Here is a 17,600-nt window from a genome sequence, read left to right as displayed (position 1 = left end):
GTTCATCTAGGCTTTTACTTTTTATGATCTATTCATTTATATCTAGAAAAATTCTAAAGCTACATATTTACACTAATGCTCTAATTCTATTGTTGACACCAATTAATTTTGTATGCAATTTTGTTTCCAAAAATTTCTATTTTCCTCTGTCATGAAATTAGACTAGAGGATGGACGTGAAAAGAAGCTGCTAGTGACCAGTTTTCCAATTATGATAATTGACCCATAGCCTAAAACTGACCACAATACAGATGTACCACTCTGAACAACTTCCTACACACGACCAGTTTTATTAAGGCTTTGTATAGATATGCCTTCCCATCTTATAGATGTTCAATTTTAAAATGTAAATGGTACAGGATATTGATAAACCAATTAGCACTGATGCAAAGCAAATTCCTCTTTTATCTCAATTACAACATGACAACTTAATAGGTCAAGATAGTTTAACATCTGAGACAAGGGCAATTCAATAAAACAACAGTATCTTGATAAGGTAATTAAGAGGAAATGTGAATCCATTACCGTGTTTTAAAAAATACCTCAAGCACCTTGGCTCTTTTCATTGCTTTTATCAAATGTTGTGATGTGAAACTTTACTCCAATTTATGATATATTTGGTTTTTAATAAGCAGTTTTGGGGTATAAGCATCTTGCTCATTAAGCATTTTCTAAAGTAAGAAATATATATTATAATATATTCATAAAACATAAAAAAAATTTGAAGAATGAATTAGGTGATTAATCATATGCAGTATTCCTAATCCAAAAGACTAAAGGCTAAAATTAAGATATTAACCTTAAACATTCTAAAAGGATGATCATCCACAGGAAAAACAGAATTCCTGAAACAGTTTAAGCAAAGTATGAATGTCATTTTATCTCAATAGAAAGATAAATCCTAAATGCAAAGCAACTAAATGACACACAAGTTAAAATGAAAGAGTTATGTCTATGAATTGCAGCTCTATGAATGCCATCCAGTTCATCCTGAGAATGAACCAAGAAGCCTTTTGGTACAGATTTTGGGGACTAAATTAAAATAGGCACATAAAACCACTCACGTGGTAGCATAATATTTGAATTCAGTATACCATATTTTATACAAATTTGTCCCTGCACTGTCAAAGTATGTTTAAATTTTAGAGTAAAAAGAGTATCTGACACTTCAATATAATAAAAAAAATGGGGCTCCTGTATAAAAAGGATAATGTAACTTCAAACGCATAACACAATGCACTTTATGGCTATGGCAAAGAATATTCATGTTCTCCAGGGTCCTATTGCTCATCAAATAAGCAAAGTCTATTAAAGTTCAATAATGAAGTGCTTTCAAAATGTTCTGGGATCAACTCATTTATCCCTCATGAACATCCTTTTTTTTCAATGTCAGAAAATCAAACAGGAAAGCCCATAAAAATTGTTAGTATATAAAAATGTACTACTCAACAAACCTGATTCCAAGATTCATAGCTTCAGCAGTTCCAATCATACTAATAGCTAACAACATATTGTTGCAGATCTTTGCAGCCTGAAAAACAGATTGAGTACACAGTCAATATCTTTATTTTCATACTGTAACTGAAAGTTTTTCTAAACCCAATTCCACAGGCTTCTTTCCAAAAGTCAGAGCATTTAACTGTGTTTCTCTCGAATGGGGAGGGTAAAGTGGTGCAGGTCACCTCCTTCCGAACCTAACATGTTGTCACAGAGCAGACGGGGGGCGGGCGCCAGGTTCTCTTGCAATAGGTAATAACTCCTTAGTGGTGGCTGTGTTCCCGCTATGGGCTCAGTATTATAGGGAATACAGAGCTATATGGTATGACTGCTCTTTTAGGGATGGGCTTATAGTCTAATTGGGAAATGGGAAAAATACACTAAATGAAAAGGCAGCAAATACAACCAAGTGATAAATTGTATGGTAAATGCTAAAAGACAAAGCAAAGGTGTTTTTAGAGGAATTGGAACCCAAAATCATCTCTCAGAAGTGCAGGCAGGATTTAAATAGGCCAGAGAGAGAGAAAGGAGATAAGGAAAAAGGTAAATATATAAGAGGGGATGAATATGTAAGGGCACAGGATGTTCCTGGGAATAGTAAGAAAACTGACTCATGCACACGTTTTATGAAATGGTTAGAAATCTGATAGTTAAAATTTGACATGGTAGAAAAAAGGAATCAATTTAACGTTTTCTTACTGGGAAAATGCTATATAAGCATCTTGATGGAGATATTTATGTTACAGAGTTAGGCAGAATGGTAAATGTGGCACCCAGAGCAATAAACAGTCTCTGAGCAATAAACAGTGGTGAGATGATGAGCAAAAGATTGGACTAGATGGTTCACAATGAGATGGTTAACACTGAGAGCCACTGAAGCAAAAATCAGTATGGGTTTGGAGACTATCTGGACAAGGGAATGGAGAAAATAAGTGTATCTAAGATAATACTAAAGTCTTGGGTGAGACAAAGTGACCAGGACCAAACATTAAGAGCAGGAGTGAGTGAGAGTGTGTGTGTATGTATGTTTGATGGGGGTGGCAGGAGGACAATAAGTCTGCTTTCAGATATACTGAAAATGTTCAGTATTGTTAATCACCACTATCTGATTAAAGAATTACATGTTTCTAAATGAAATTACATGTTTCTAAATGAAAAGTATTGGGTTTTCAAGAAAAAGATTAAATTGCATAGGTTATTTCTACCTGACTGTACTACAAATAGAACTGTAGCAAGTAATTTCAAAATTAGATGGATGATAATGACAACTGAGACAACCTGAGCACTTCAAATGGAAGTAGTTTTAAGTGTGACTTCAGTGGTCACCAGGATAATATGTCAAAATCTTTATGATGGAATTTCTGCTATATTTTTTTTAAAATAACTAAATTGGCTGACATCTGTTTAAGCCCACCAAGAATGACAGAAATACTTATTTATTCCAGTTTAATTTAAGAATATCTGAGCAAACAAAGAAAGCACAGTTTGAATAAAGAGAGAATAGGAATGTGGTGAAGAAAGAGAAGTGAATGTTAGTGGATTTTACATCATCAAGCCAGGGTCACCGATGTGAAATATTACCTGCCCAGTTCCAACACCTCCACAATACACCACATTGGAGCCCATGCACCCCAGCAACTGTTGAGCAGCAGCAAATTCTTCTTCAACTCCTCCCACCATAAATGTGAGGTTCCCAGACCGAGCAGCTCCCACACCTGGGTTGTTTGGGGATAAGGGATAGAAGCCAATAGATACATTTCTTAAAATGTTTAAATAAACAGAAAAGTAAAATTAAAGAAAATCCCAAAGCCAAATGAAAAAATCTTGCCACCAAATTTATGTTAGGCATTTGTAAGACAAGACACTCTCCATCTCTACAGGAATATTTCAGTTAGTCAAGTACCCTGCAGACTAATCACAAACCAAAAGGAGCATACAGATTCAGTCATACCTCTTTCTCAATTCACCTTAAATATTTTGGCACAGTCATGACATGATAGATATGGGAATTTGAAATGTGAATTTTATTCCCTTGCATCTATAATTCTCACACAAAATGCATTCAGTAATTAAAAACATAAGAAATGGTATACCTGTGCCATTACCAGCACAGAGGCAGCCAGAGAGGTCTGCTGCCTGAGTTTGGATTGGGGGTTTCTGGTTCATTCACTCGTTCTCTGCAAACTACCTACAGATGAACTCGACATGAAGAGACCTGGCACTTTCGCCCATAAACAAGTGGGCATGTCGGATGGCAAATTCTTTTTTTTTTTAACCTAAGAAAACTGATGCTCTTGCCAAATGTTATTTGATTCTTCTTTTCCCTCCTGCTATATACCTTTCAGGCAATTCACTATTAGCGATAAGAGCAGGAAGAATAAACTTCAGCATTGGTTTGGATGTTCCTTAGTAGCTTTAAATAATGGTTTGATGTGTGTTTAGTGATTGAAATGATTGAGAAACAACTTCTAATTTAGCAAAGAAAACATGGCCCGAGATTTGTCTTTAAGGGGGTTGAGGAGATTCTTTATTCATCCAAATTTTGATTAACTATAAAATAAAATCAAGAATATTATTATTTATAGTATTGAGAGAAATCTTAATTTATAGTTCATTGTTCAAAACCAGGAAAGTATGTGTAAGAGCTTTATGAGTATAATTTTTGCTTCTACAACTTATTTTATAGTACAGCTAGGAATAAAGAAACCATAATTGTCTGTATTATGTATATGAAACCTGACCATTAGGAATAGACAACTGCAAATAACAGCCTACTTTTGAACTTAATTTATTCAATGAAATACACAGTTTTTATACGTAAAAAGCCCAAGTGAGGAGATTTATATTTCATTCAAATTGTGAATATTTTGCTATTGCCACATCAAGTAGCCTTTCTTTTTTACAGTTCATTCTATTTTTGACAGATTATTGAACTCAAAACAAGTCAGCATTATGTGAGCCAAACAACCTTGGAAGACTGTCCATGTGCTTTCATAAAAGCTTGAGATACTCACACATATGGTCAAATTATATTATTTCATAATATCTTCAGACATACTTTAGAATTGATTATGTACAAAAACCCAATTATAACAAATGCTTTTAATTAGCCAATCTATGTTGAAGTTTAAATGACTGTCATTTTGTTAGTTTCTAATTTACTTTACCAAGATGGTGAATCATTAATGCTTTACAATTATTTTGCCCAGTTTCTATAGTCATTTATATTCAAATCACATAAGAACCCTTGTTCTTAATCCTGTTGATCTGACCTAGAGAAATTAAGCAGACAATTTAAGTCAAAGCTTACAAACAAATCCAGCACTATCCATCATAGGTCAATAGCTTTGTATCTAGATTACAGACTGCTAAATAGCTTCAGAGAGTCATTTATTAAAGGAAAATTAATGCTGACAATGGTTCTCAGCTGGTTAATCTTTTGACAGGTGCACTTTCTCACTTGTTCAAACACATATATTAAAAAGAAGAAATAAATTACTTAAACAAGAAAAGATCACAAAAGAAACTAATTCATCTTTTGATTCAGAGGTCTGTGGTATTTCTCTTCTTTCTTCTTTTTTTTGTGATGGTATAATTATTTCCAACTCTATCATAACCTATACCCCAATATAAGGGTCTGACTAAACTGTGTAATTCTGACGATTGGAAATCCCTTGGGAACAAAATTCTACCATATGACTCTTCTAACCATACAATACCATCTAGCATAGTTCCATTTCAATGGCAGAATTAAGACCTAAGTTATTCTAAAATAAATGTAACCCTTTTGAACTTAGGAGAGAACATCTAAAAGGTGGGATTTCTAAAGCTGTGAAATCTATCCTATGGATTTCAGGAGACACTGTATAGATTTTGATATCTATCAATAATAGGTAATAAACCTATTACCTCAAAATGCCACTTTAATTAAAATCTACTTCCCAAAGTAGGAAGAAATGGAATGCACATTCCAAGCAGCTGCTGGAATATTAGGAGGGGTATTTATTTCACTTTATATTTTAATAATTGTACAAACAAGACCAAAATACACCTTGTGCTTAATTCTATCAAAGCATTTATCACACCTATAAAATCTCGATTTTCTAACTTGATCCATCCATTACTCTGTAAGTTCCTATGAGGGCGGTATTGGGATCTTGTTTATGTCAGTATTCCCAGTATCTATCACAGTGCATGATATAGTCAATAAATTGTTGTTGGGTATATAGATTAATGAGTGTCATAGAAAGAAGAAAGGATCTAGAGATGGAACTTCTGGTTTGGGGGATGTGCCATTTGCTAACTGAGTGATTATAAACAAATTACTTAACTTTTCTGAGTCTCAGTAGATAAACTGAAAACAGCATTGATAACTACTTCATAGAATGGCTATGAATATGTGAGCATACATTGTAAAATATAAAATGCTATTAAATGTAGTGCTCACTACTTTATAACTTGGGTTTATGAAATGGGAGTTTACTTTTTACCCAAATAATGCCTTGAGTACTTGCCTGATTGGTTATCTAAACCACTGTCCTCTCTAGGATAATTTTCTCCTCTTTGAACTTAACTGGCTTGGGCTGAACCTATGACTGACTTCAAGTTAAAAGGTAATAAAATGGTCCATGGCCAATGATGTGAAGATTACAGTGAAGACTCCTTATAAACTCTTTCAGTGGTAACCTGGTGTATGTAAGGCAAAGAGACAAGAAATCTAGATTTCTTTTATTTGTTCAACAAAGTTGAAATCTACTAAGTATTGGGCCCTGCGGAAAGCCCAGGGATAAAGGATGAGTAACATATGTCTTTGCCCCTAAGAAGTTAAAGACTTGTGATCCAGCCACTTCTCACCTAGTCCGGTCATTACTAACCTTGACTAAGCCACCATCATGTCTCACCTGGGTTACTGAAATAACCTCCTATTTGATCTCCCTTCTTCAGCTCCTGACTTCATAGTCTAATCTCCATACAGCAGCCAGGTGGATCCTTTTTTTTTTTTTTAATCCCCTAAAAAACATTAATTCAATTCATGTTTCTTCCCTGCTCTCAACTTTCCAAAGGCTTTCCATCATTTTCAGTCTGAAATCCAAAGGCCTACAAATCCCTATGTGACTGTGGCTACCTTTCCTATCTCATTTTATACCATTCTCTCCATCACTCACTGCTTTCCAGCCACCCTCACCATTTTGCTCTTCCTGAAACAGGTCAAGCACATTCCCAACTTCAAGCCTTGCTCCTGCTGTTCCTTTTGCCTGGAATGTTCTTTCCTTCGGTACTCATGGTAGGTTTCCTTCACTTCACTCAGGTCTCTGCTCAAAACTTACCTCCCCTACCACTTAATCTAATGATCTTAAATACCATGCCATCACTCTCTACCCCCCTTTTCCTGCTTTTATTCACAGAATTTAACACTTTTTTTAAAAAAACAGCTCTGTTTGTTGCTTGTCTGTATTCCCCATAAGAAAGTTAGTTCCATGAAGGCAATGACTTTGTTGACTCATTCACCCAATATCCTCAGAAGCTGACACTCAAGAGATGCTCATTAAATAAGATATTTGCTCCACCAAACAGAAAGAGGGAGGCAATGAGGGAGGGCAGGGCAAGCAAACAGATGACTACAGTACTGTGCAATAACCACTCTCACAGAGATATGCACAAGTGCCAAGGATTACAGACAAAACATTTCTGGCATTCTAGCAAATCATGAAATTTTGTATGTCCTAAGAGTTCTCATTTATTAAGTGAGGGAGTTAGACAAAGTTTTCACCACACTGTTTTTAAGTGCTGGTAATTCTGTGGTATTTGGAGCTTTCAAATTCACATACAAATACTTTCCCACATTTCCCACATATTACCATATCAATATGCAAAACCAAGGCAAGTTTACTTTGGTGCAAATAATATATAGTTTCAAATTGAAAAAAGTTATAAAATGAATTTTTCCATGTAACTATATTAATTAAATCTCGCAAGTCTAAATACTTGTGGTTGCCTGCAATGCTTTGTCCAACACTTTACTCTGATGATGCCTCCAGTGTTTCTCTCCCACGATCTTAGACTCAAAAACACTGAACTCATTTATACAGACAATTGAGAAGGCAAATGGCCAAACCATTCAAAACAGGTGGCTGACTACCTGTTTTTAAAGTGATAGGCATCTGTCACTTCTCTTGGTAGTCTGTTTAGATTTCAATCAATCTTATAGCGGAGAAACCCGTAGTTAAGTCTAATTCAAGTTTCTCTCTCTCTCAAAAAAAATGTAGCATAGGAACAAGTCTCCTTTGCCTGAACTATTTTCCATCTTTCTTCCCTGCCATTCCTTCTTGTAGATGGCATAAAAAATTTGACTGTTGAAGATTCACTTTTCAGTAATTTTCTCTCCAGGAATGAGGAAGAAATAGGTCCTGCCCTCAAGGAATTTGAAATCTAGTGTTTGTGATGGTGACCTAGGTGGTGGTGGTGATGGAAAATGGGATAAGGCATGTATACAATAATACCTACTAAAAGGCAAAGTTAGATTTTTTATGCTACAGGACAGGAAAAATAAAGTTGTATAGAGGTTCAAAGAAAAAAAAATACCACTGGCAAGTATCTATTCAGTACCTTTTAACAACTTGCTAGATCTTTGTATTAGATGCATATTTTCTGAATCAAAAATCAGAATCTGTTTTCTGATACTGGGAAAATATTTGAAATATGAACTATTCCAGAAAGCCCAAAATGTAAGGCCACAGGAGATAGAAATCGCAGTCTTTGTCTCAAAAGGTCTAAAATATATTTAAAGATGAGAGACACGTACCCAGAAGTAAATGCCAAAAGGTAGCATCATAGACCAAGAGTCAGATGAATCCTCTCAATAAGGAGGGCAATCACCACCAAATCCTGATTCCCCTTTTCTTTCCATTTTCCAACCTCTGTCATGGAAAGAATGATGAAATCTCAGAAAGGGAAAGGGTGAAAAAGGACACAAGAAATTATTCTCAGGGCGGTGGACTTGACCCAGTGGTTAGGGCATCTGTCTACCACATGGGAGGTCTGTGGTTCAAACCCCGGGCCTCCTTGATCCATGTGGAGCTGGCCCATGCGCAGTGCTGATGCGCGCAAGGAGTGCCCTGCCACGCAGGGGTGTCCCCCGCATAGGGGAGCCCCACGCGCAAGGAGTGCACCCCGTAAGGAGAGCCGCCGAGTGCGAAGGAAAGTGCAGCCTGCCCAGGAATGGCACCGCACACGCTGAGAGCTGACACAAGATGATACAACGAAAAGAAACACAGATTCCCATGCTGCTGACAACAACAGAAGCGGACAAAGAAGACGCAGCAAATAGACACAGAGAACAGACAACCGGAGTGGGGGTGGGGGTGGGGGTGGGAGGGGAAGGGGAAATAAATAAATAATTCTTTTAAAAAAAAGAGAAATTATTCTCAGAGAGCAATGGATTTGCTGTTAACTGGGGGAGGTAGTCTGACTCCATCTGTAAATCTGGTTCAGAGCAGTTCAAAATAACATGAGCTGAGCAAGTAATTTGTTAAGTTTGTTAATATGCACACAGAGTCCTACATATGGTTATCTAAATGCACATAACCCCCTACTTCTTTGCACAATGGAGTTGAGTTTGTTCATCAGAACAAAACAATTAGAAAGCAGAAAATCAGAATTAAGAAGAGATACAAGGGAACAGATGTAGTTCAAGTGGTTGAGCACCAGCTTCCCATGTATGAGGTCCTGGGTTCAATCCCTGGTACCTCCTAAAAACAAACAAACAAATGAAAAAACCAACTCTCATTGGGGAGCGGAGGTAGCTCGGTGGTTGAGTACCTGCTTCCCGTGTAAACAAAGTCCTGGGTTCATTTCCCGGTGCCTCCAAAAACAAAAACAAACAAACAAAATGACACCATAGGATAAGATTTCACAGTGTGTTTCAAATATGGATCTGAGTGACCTAGAAGTCCTGGCAAACTTCTAGTGTTCCTTTTTGGAGCAAAATTAAGCAGCCAACCATCAAGGAAAACATCTCTTCCTTGAACTGAGGCACATACATTTTTTTAAATTCTTGTTTGGAACTTTACATAGGAGATAGTAAATGAAGCCATGGAAAATATTCTTAACATTTTTACATCAAAAGCAGTGTTAATTTTTTAAAGAAACACAGAGTTAAAACTCAGTTCTTGCTATATGTCCTTCCTAGCTAATCTTAGCCGTACCTGTACAAGAGATCAAAATTAACATTAATCACCTCATTCCAATATTTATGCTTATCTCTTTCCCCATCTTTTAGCAGCTTAGTTTGATATAAGAACCAAAATAGCCTTAAGTCTCATATTATGCACTAACATGGTCATAACCAGCAAATGAAGACATTATTCACTGTTACTCAGCATTTCTTACATAAAGAATCTCCTTCTATTTTTTCTGTTAGGTAAAAGTTATCTTCTCTGAAGTTCTTGTATCTTATATATTTCAGCAAACAAGAGAACTATGTAACTCACACTATCTTCCCTTTTGTCTTAAATTGTGGGAAGCAATGAATTTTCTCTTCTCTCCTCTTGAATGGTTTCTGACCTGTTGAATCTTGATGTTTCTTGTCAGTGAACCCTAACTACTTCTCTGGCTTCCTCATTTACCCCATTGCAACACAAATCTCATGCTATGCATAGAGAAAACTACTTGCAGTGGCCGGAAGATACAATGATTTTTCAATATCTATGTCTTTTCCTTGGCTGTTCCCTTGTATGAAATTCCTGCCCTCCCTTCTGCATGACTAACTCCTACTTACCATTCAAGATTCTCCTCATGTAAACTCTCAGAAGCAGTTCACGAGCCCCTTTCTCTATTTTCACAATATTCCTGGTCTTATCTCTTATATTACTCTAATCAGTGATTTTTCTGTTGAGTTTTGTTAAGATCCTTATGGGCAGGAGCTGTTTGAATCTTAGCACACAGCACATAGCATGTGTTTGATAAATGTTCATTGTCTTTTTTAGAAGATAGGCAGAGAACAAATCAATGATTAATAAAATGACCAAGAATATTAATTAAGACAATGTTCTCTACTTATCAAAAAAGCTCAACTTTGTAGTAGCATCACTCTCCTTATGGCAGTGGCATTTTCACTAAGGTCACATAAACATGCATGATCATAAGTGCACATGTATGGAGATGCTATTACAAAGAGTTAAATTACAAAGAACATTTGATTTAAGAGGCCTTGGGGGAAGTCACAGATCAAGACCCTACTACTTGGACAAGTTACAATACCTCTCAATCTTGGTTTCTTCATCTTAAAAATGCTGATTAAAACATTTGTCCAGTGGAATGGGTATAACTCAGTGGTTGAACACCTGCCTCATATATATGAGGTCCCCGGTTCAATCCCTTATACCTCCTAAAAAATAATAAATAAAAAATAAAAACACTTGTCCTCTTATTTTGAAGCTCAAATGAGAGAAAATATACAAAAGGTAGTTGTGAACTACACAGTTATGACAGAAATGTTACAAAAATTTTAAATATAAAATAAGTAAATCTATTCAGCTTGAACATGTCAAGGTCTATGGCCTAAGAGTAGGAAAGAATTGGAACTCAGCCTTACTGAAAAACGGAACCAAAGTGTTATGGTAGAGAAACTATGATGCAAGTGCTGATAACTTAAAATAACAACATATGAGTCACTAAGGAGATCTTTTCAATTCTATGACTATTAGAAATAGGTCTTTAAGTCCAGAGAGGGAAGAGATGGAAAGTTAAATAATACAATCAACTTACATTCATCTTTAATACTGTAAAAACCCTGATACAAAGGCCCTCCCACTGATATACAGCAAAACAGAGTAAATCACTTAATTTACTCAAAATAACTTAAATGTTTTCACCAGCCTGCCATCAGAAGAGCTCAAAAAGAGGACCAATGGGACCTGGGCTGCAATGTGAGCCGTCTTTAAAATGCAATTGTTCTAATCATTTTCTACAGATGCAGCCTCACAAGGGGCTGCTGTCACAGGGACCATTTACGACTTGTTATGGTGTCTCTATTGTTTACCAGCGACATTCGCTGAAAAAGGCGACAGCTGGGACAGAAAGCTGCTACTCAACGAACAATATAATCCCGTGAAAGTAATCAACAAATTTAAGGGTGTTAATTAACTTTACACTTTATCATGTTCAATTAGTTGTCCTTTCTAGAAAAGATTGCCGTGCACAATCAGTTTAGAGCGTGCCATGTTTGATTTGTAAGTGATCACTGTTTCTGTTTCAGAGTCCATGTCAGATGTTCTCTTGGGTTTTGGTGACACAGATGAATGGCTCTGCACATGTTAGGGGGTGATCTGGTTTAACATAAGCCAGCATAACATAACCTCTTGTTAACACTATTTCTGGCATTACCCAAGTTGGAAACAGAAAAGCAAAAACATTCACAGCACTATTCTGGAGTCAGATAAACAAAGTTTAGTTAACATTTTCTGAAATAAACACAGACACAAATACATGGAGAAATAAGCAATTTTTCATCATTATTTTTCCAAGTAAGACTTGTATTTCAGGGGCATGTTTGGGATCATTTCCTCCCAGCAAGAACTCAAAGCTCTGTTGCATTATGCACAAAGCACCACTGTATCCTCAGACATTACATAATGCAGATAGCCTTTTCCATGGCAGCTGAACAAATGCTAGGGATGTGTTGTTATGTATTGGTTTCTGTTAAATTCTAGAATGTGACTTTTAAATCCAGAAGCTGCATTTTATAAGTGTGGGGAATCTGCAGGGAAATATATTAATCTATGAATGCAATTTGCCTTCGCTCTTCCCTTAATGCACCTGTTCCTACTTGCTAATAGGACAAGGAAAAGCTCATGATGAAGTGACAACATATTCAGAATTGCATTTTAATGAAAGTCACTGCAGTTCCTCTGAATTGATAAATAGAGCTTTGCATCAAAATATTTCATAAGCCATTGATGAGGTGAACAAAACCCATAACTGAGGTTTGGGAGGAGGTGTTTACCTTTAAGAAAACAAAAGCAAGGGACATATATCTCTCTCTTAAACACACACACACACACAAACCATCCACACAGGATTCTGAGACATCTTCATAAAGCTATACTTTTTTCTCCTAGACTAGCTGTCCCCTGTACAATACACAAATTAGGTGCATATAAATAAACTACAGCTGGCTAGCTAGTTATAGCATACACAAGGACAAAGCTGAACTTCAAAATAGAAAAGTTAACTCTGAAAGCTAATAATGTCCTAAGTTAAATATTAAAGAAGGAAATTATAGGCTATATCTGAAACAGCTGAAACCACAATACACAGCAGCAGAAAACATTAGTTTTCTGCAGAAGATCTGCAGGGAGAAGAGAAGCGGTCGATAGATCCTTAAATTGGAAGCAATAGCCGTTCTTCTATCCCAAGTTGGCAGCTGCTACATTTGCAGACCTGGTTCATTATTTACCCATAATGACCATCAAGCTGCAGTCAAAGTCAGATCACAACAACTGTCAGCAGCTCTTTTAATTAGCCTTGTTTGAATTCAGATAAATATCACAATAGACCTGCTTATGCTAAAAGAGCAACAGAATGTTCTGCGTGGAGCTGGGCTGTCTTGAGAAGGACCAGCACAGTGTGAAGGACATCAGAGAGAAAAGTAGAGTGGAGTGTTTAAAGGGTGGGGTAAGTCAGAGGACAAAATGGTTTGCCTTCCTTTTGAAAATCACTTTTAAAAAGCAACTTCCCTACCATGGATCCCAGACCAGGACGGTGCATAATGTTGGACTGCAATGGAAATCAAGGCTCTGAAAGTTAATTTTCTCGATGCCAAGGAGAAAGCTAACTTAAAGCCTTTGGACATAGGAATTAAAAATTTTTTTAAACTCTACTTGGTAAATAATGCATCTTTCAGCTTTAAAATCATTTTTAAACACATATATATATTAGAGGAGTTGTGAGCTTACGAAACAATCATGCATAACATGCAGAATTCCCATACATCACCTCCAACACCTTGCATTGTTTTTGAACAATTTGTTACAGATTATGAAAGCACATCATCAAAATATTACTGCTAACTATGGTCTATAACTTACATTTGGTATATTTTTTCCATACACTCCCTATTATTAACACCAAGTATTACCATTGTATATTTATTAGTTTATGAGAGAACACTCTCGTATTTGTACTGTTAACCACAGTCCATCATCCATGACATGGTTCACTATGTTATACAGTCCCATCCTTGAACAATCCATGCAAAGTGTACATTCAGTCACTCTCAGTTTCATCACAGAATTGCACAGTCACCACCTCAGTAAATTTCTGAATGTTTTCCTTAGTCCAAAAGAAAAAATCCCACATATTATTTACCCATAGCATTTACATAGTACCTTCTTTGACACTGATGCAAAAATATTACAATATCGCTGTTAATTTTAGTCCATAAGTTACCTTAATTGTATTTTTCCCATGCTTTACCATATTCTTACCACCTTGTAATATATAGTGATGTACAGTTGTTCTAGTTCATAGAGGAACACTCTTGCATTTGTACTATTAACCACAATCCTCATCCACCACCGAGTTCACTATGCATACAGTCCCTTGATTATTTTCTAGTTTCTTCCAGTTGACATTTACTTCCCTAGACTACCCGTTCAGCCACAAACACAGGTGTAAACCAGCCATGCTAATTATACTCACTATAATGTGTTACCATCAACTTTATCCAAAAATGTTCCATATCACTAGCTATTAGAGAAATGCAAATCAAAACTTCAATGAGATATCATCTCACAGCTCACAGAACTGCCATTATTTAAAAAAACAGAAAACTGTAAGTGCTGGAGAGGATGAAGAGAAAATAGGAACACTCCTTCACTGTTGGTGGAAAAGATGTATGCAGCCTCTGTGGGAGACAGTTTGGCAGTTCCTCAGGAAGCTAAATATAGAACTGCTGTATGATCCGGCAATCCCTCTACTAGGAATATACCCAGAAGAATTGAAAACAGGGGTGCAAACAGACACTGGCACAACAATGTTCAGAGCAGTATTATTCACAATTACCAAAAGATAGAAACAACCCAAGTGCCCACCAACCAATTAATCAATAAACAAAATGTGGTGGATACATACATGGAATACTATGCTGCTGTAAGAAGAAATGAAATTGTGATACATATGGCAACACAGATAAGCCTTGAGGACATTATGTTGAGTAAAATAAGTCAGACACAAAAGGTCAAATATTGTATGGTCTCACTAATATGAACTAAATACAAAAAATAAACACCTGGAGTTTAAATCTGGCATATAGGTACTAGGAGACAGGATAAGGGCTGAGATAGGGAACTGATGCTTAATGTACATATAATTTTTAATCAACTTATCTGTAAAAGTGTGGAAATGGATAGAGTTGATGGAAACACATTATGCAGAGCATAAAATAATGTTTAAAAGCCAAATAAGAACTGTGCATTAAATAGCTTGCCTCTTTAATATTCTCTTTTACTTGCTTTAGGCCTTGCGTAATTTGCAATACTTTTCTGTGCTAAGAGCCTGACATTTTCCTCTACAGTTCCATACATTCCTTACATTCAGTATTGACAATCACAAAATAAAACATGGCTAATAAATTCAGCATTGATAATTACAAAATAAAACATGGCTAATAACCAAAATCTGTGTAATTTAATCACTGCCATCTTCCATACTTCTCTGTTTTTTCCCCTTCTCTCTCTCCAGTTTGCTTGAGAAGAAAAACAAAAGCATAATCATCATCTGCCCTCTATTTTACAGAGGAATTATTGTTCACATGTGAGTTCTGGTATATGTTTGAAGGTTGAAAAAAAGTGACAGCTGACAGAAGGGATGGTACAGATTAAGGAGGAATAAATAAAGGACAAGATGAAAACCTGACAGCAAATTGAGTTAAATTGGGGATAACAGGAAAACGGACTTTGGCCCAGTGGTTAGGGCGTCCGTCTACCATATGGGAGGTCCGTGGTTCAAACCCCGGGCCTCCTTGACCCGTGTGGAGCTGGCCATGCGCAGTGCTGATGCGCGCAAGGAGTGCCATGCCACGCAAGGGTGTCCCCCGCGTAGGGGAGCCCCACGCGCAAGGAGTGCGCCCCCTGAGGAGAGCCGCCCAGCGTGAAAAGAAAGAGCAGCCTGCCCAGGAATGGCGCCGCCCACACTTCCCGTGCCGCTGACGACAACAGAAGCGGACAAAGAAACAAGACGCAGCAAATAGACACCAAGAACAGACAACCAGGGGAGGGGGGGGAAATAAATAAATAAATAAATCTTTAAAAAAAAAAAAAAATTGGGGATAACAATACACTGAAAATTAAGCAAAAGTTGTTCCAATAAGTTAACCAGGAATTATCATCTCTGGAATGCACTCTAGAGAATCCTGATTCTCAAATTTTGGGATGGGGAAGCATAGGTGAAGAGATGGCACTTCCAAGTATTGGCTGGACTTGGTCCACGGTACCATTCTTTCTAACTCTCAGCCATTTCTGATTTACACAACATCATAACATTAAAGGAAGGGTAACTAATCAGATTGGCCTAAAGATAAAAGACACATTACTGTTTACACAAGGTCTGGATCCCACTTACTATTTCCTTATGAGTAGAAAAAACACTCCTAAGGGAAGTAATAAAAAAAATATTATATTTGTGGTCAACTTCAAGTATTAAAACCTGTGGAAGAAGACTTCAGAATGCTAGAAGGTCAAATATGTGAAAAAGGAGACAACTACTACTGAATGTTGATGCTGTAAGTTGGAAGAACTCTGATTTAATGAGATTTAATCACAGTGAAAAGGGTGTATTTCTTGCACTTTTTTTTTTCTGAAGTACCAGGGGCTGGAGATTGAACCCAGGACCTTGTATGCGGGAGCTGGCACTCAACCACTGAGCCACATTGACTCACCTGAGACGGTTTTTTCATTTGTTTTACTTGTTACCGCTCCCCTACTTTTTTTTTTAACTTAAGATAAAGAATAAGCCAGATACATCACTCCATCATGGATGATAGCCTTCTTTCTCCTCACCCCTTAATACTACTCACCTCCTGACTGCATACGCAGCTAATAGTGACAACCTGTTTAACATGCAAGTACAAAGACAACAGTTGACACCACACCAAGGAACCAAGAGAGTCTATAACTGCAAGGCAAGAGAGTCCCATCCATCAGCCATATGGGATCTAAGTCCCCTCTCAATTAGAGGGGGAATGGGCATCACCATCCCAGAATCCTCAGGAATGGGGAATTAAATATGGACTAGAGTAGACTTACTGGTATTCTACTATAGACTTATTGTGATTCCAGCAATGGAAGAAATTATAACATTGATGTGGAGACAGTGGCCACTGTCAGCAACTGGAGTTGCTGAAGGCACTGAGAGGGAAAAAGGTATAATATGGGGGCATTTTTGGGACTTGGAATTGTCCTGAATGACACTGCAAAGACAGATACAGGCCATTATATATCGTGCTATAACCTACAGAATGGAGTGGGAGAGACTATAATCCAAGCTATGTGGCAATGCTCCAAAATGTGTTCATCAATAGCAATGAATGCACCACACTAATGAAAGAAGTTGTTAATGTGGAAAAAATGGGAGGTATGGGGAGTGGGGCATATGGGAATCCCTATGTATTTTTTAATATAACATTTTATGTAATCTGTATCTTTTAAAAATAAATAAAAAATATTAAAAAAAAAAAGACAATGGTTGACTTGTTAGTTCCAAGTCTACATTATGGCTCAGTAAGCATGAATCAGAGTTTACACTCAAAAATCACCAGTAAAAATAATTTCTTTCAATTGATAGCACTCTGAAACTCACACACTGTAAAAGACCAGAGTATTTCAATGAGATACTGTTAACTTCTAGTATACTGACAATGTTTTAAGATCATGAATTTTACAAATTATTAAAGTAATTGTCAGGTGAAAACTGAGGAAAGCCATAATAGTTTTATACCCTTTCCATTTAAAAAATAATGATTAATAGAAAATAAGAAAATGTACATAGTTGAAGCAAATCAGTAAATCTAAGATTCTCTAATTTCTAATATTAAGCTCACTCTACCAA

At 36.7% G+C, this 17,600-nt stretch overlaps 1 protein-coding gene across 1 annotated transcript in view; it reads right to left on the bottom strand.

Annotated features, from left to right (window-relative positions):
• Window positions 1-17,600, bottom strand: part of HIBADH (3-hydroxyisobutyrate dehydrogenase) — a 134,515-nt gene that overhangs the window by 12,768 nt on the left and 104,147 nt on the right. Inside the window, exons 5-6 of the mRNA XM_004446982.5 lie at window positions 3,078-3,211; window positions 1,454-1,530 (exon numbers count right to left, since the gene is read on the bottom strand). Of these exons, the coding sequence (XP_004447039.1) occupies window positions 1,454-1,530; window positions 3,078-3,211 (211 nt within the window). The remainder of the gene's footprint in view (window positions 1-1,453; window positions 1,531-3,077; window positions 3,212-17,600) is intronic.

Source organism: Dasypus novemcinctus, chromosome 5 (assembly GCF_030445035.2).
Source record: "Dasypus novemcinctus isolate mDasNov1 chromosome 5, mDasNov1.1.hap2, whole genome shotgun sequence".
Taxonomy (NCBI): domain Eukaryota; kingdom Metazoa; phylum Chordata; class Mammalia; order Cingulata; family Dasypodidae; genus Dasypus; species Dasypus novemcinctus.
This window is presented reverse-complemented; position numbering and strand designations above follow the sequence as displayed.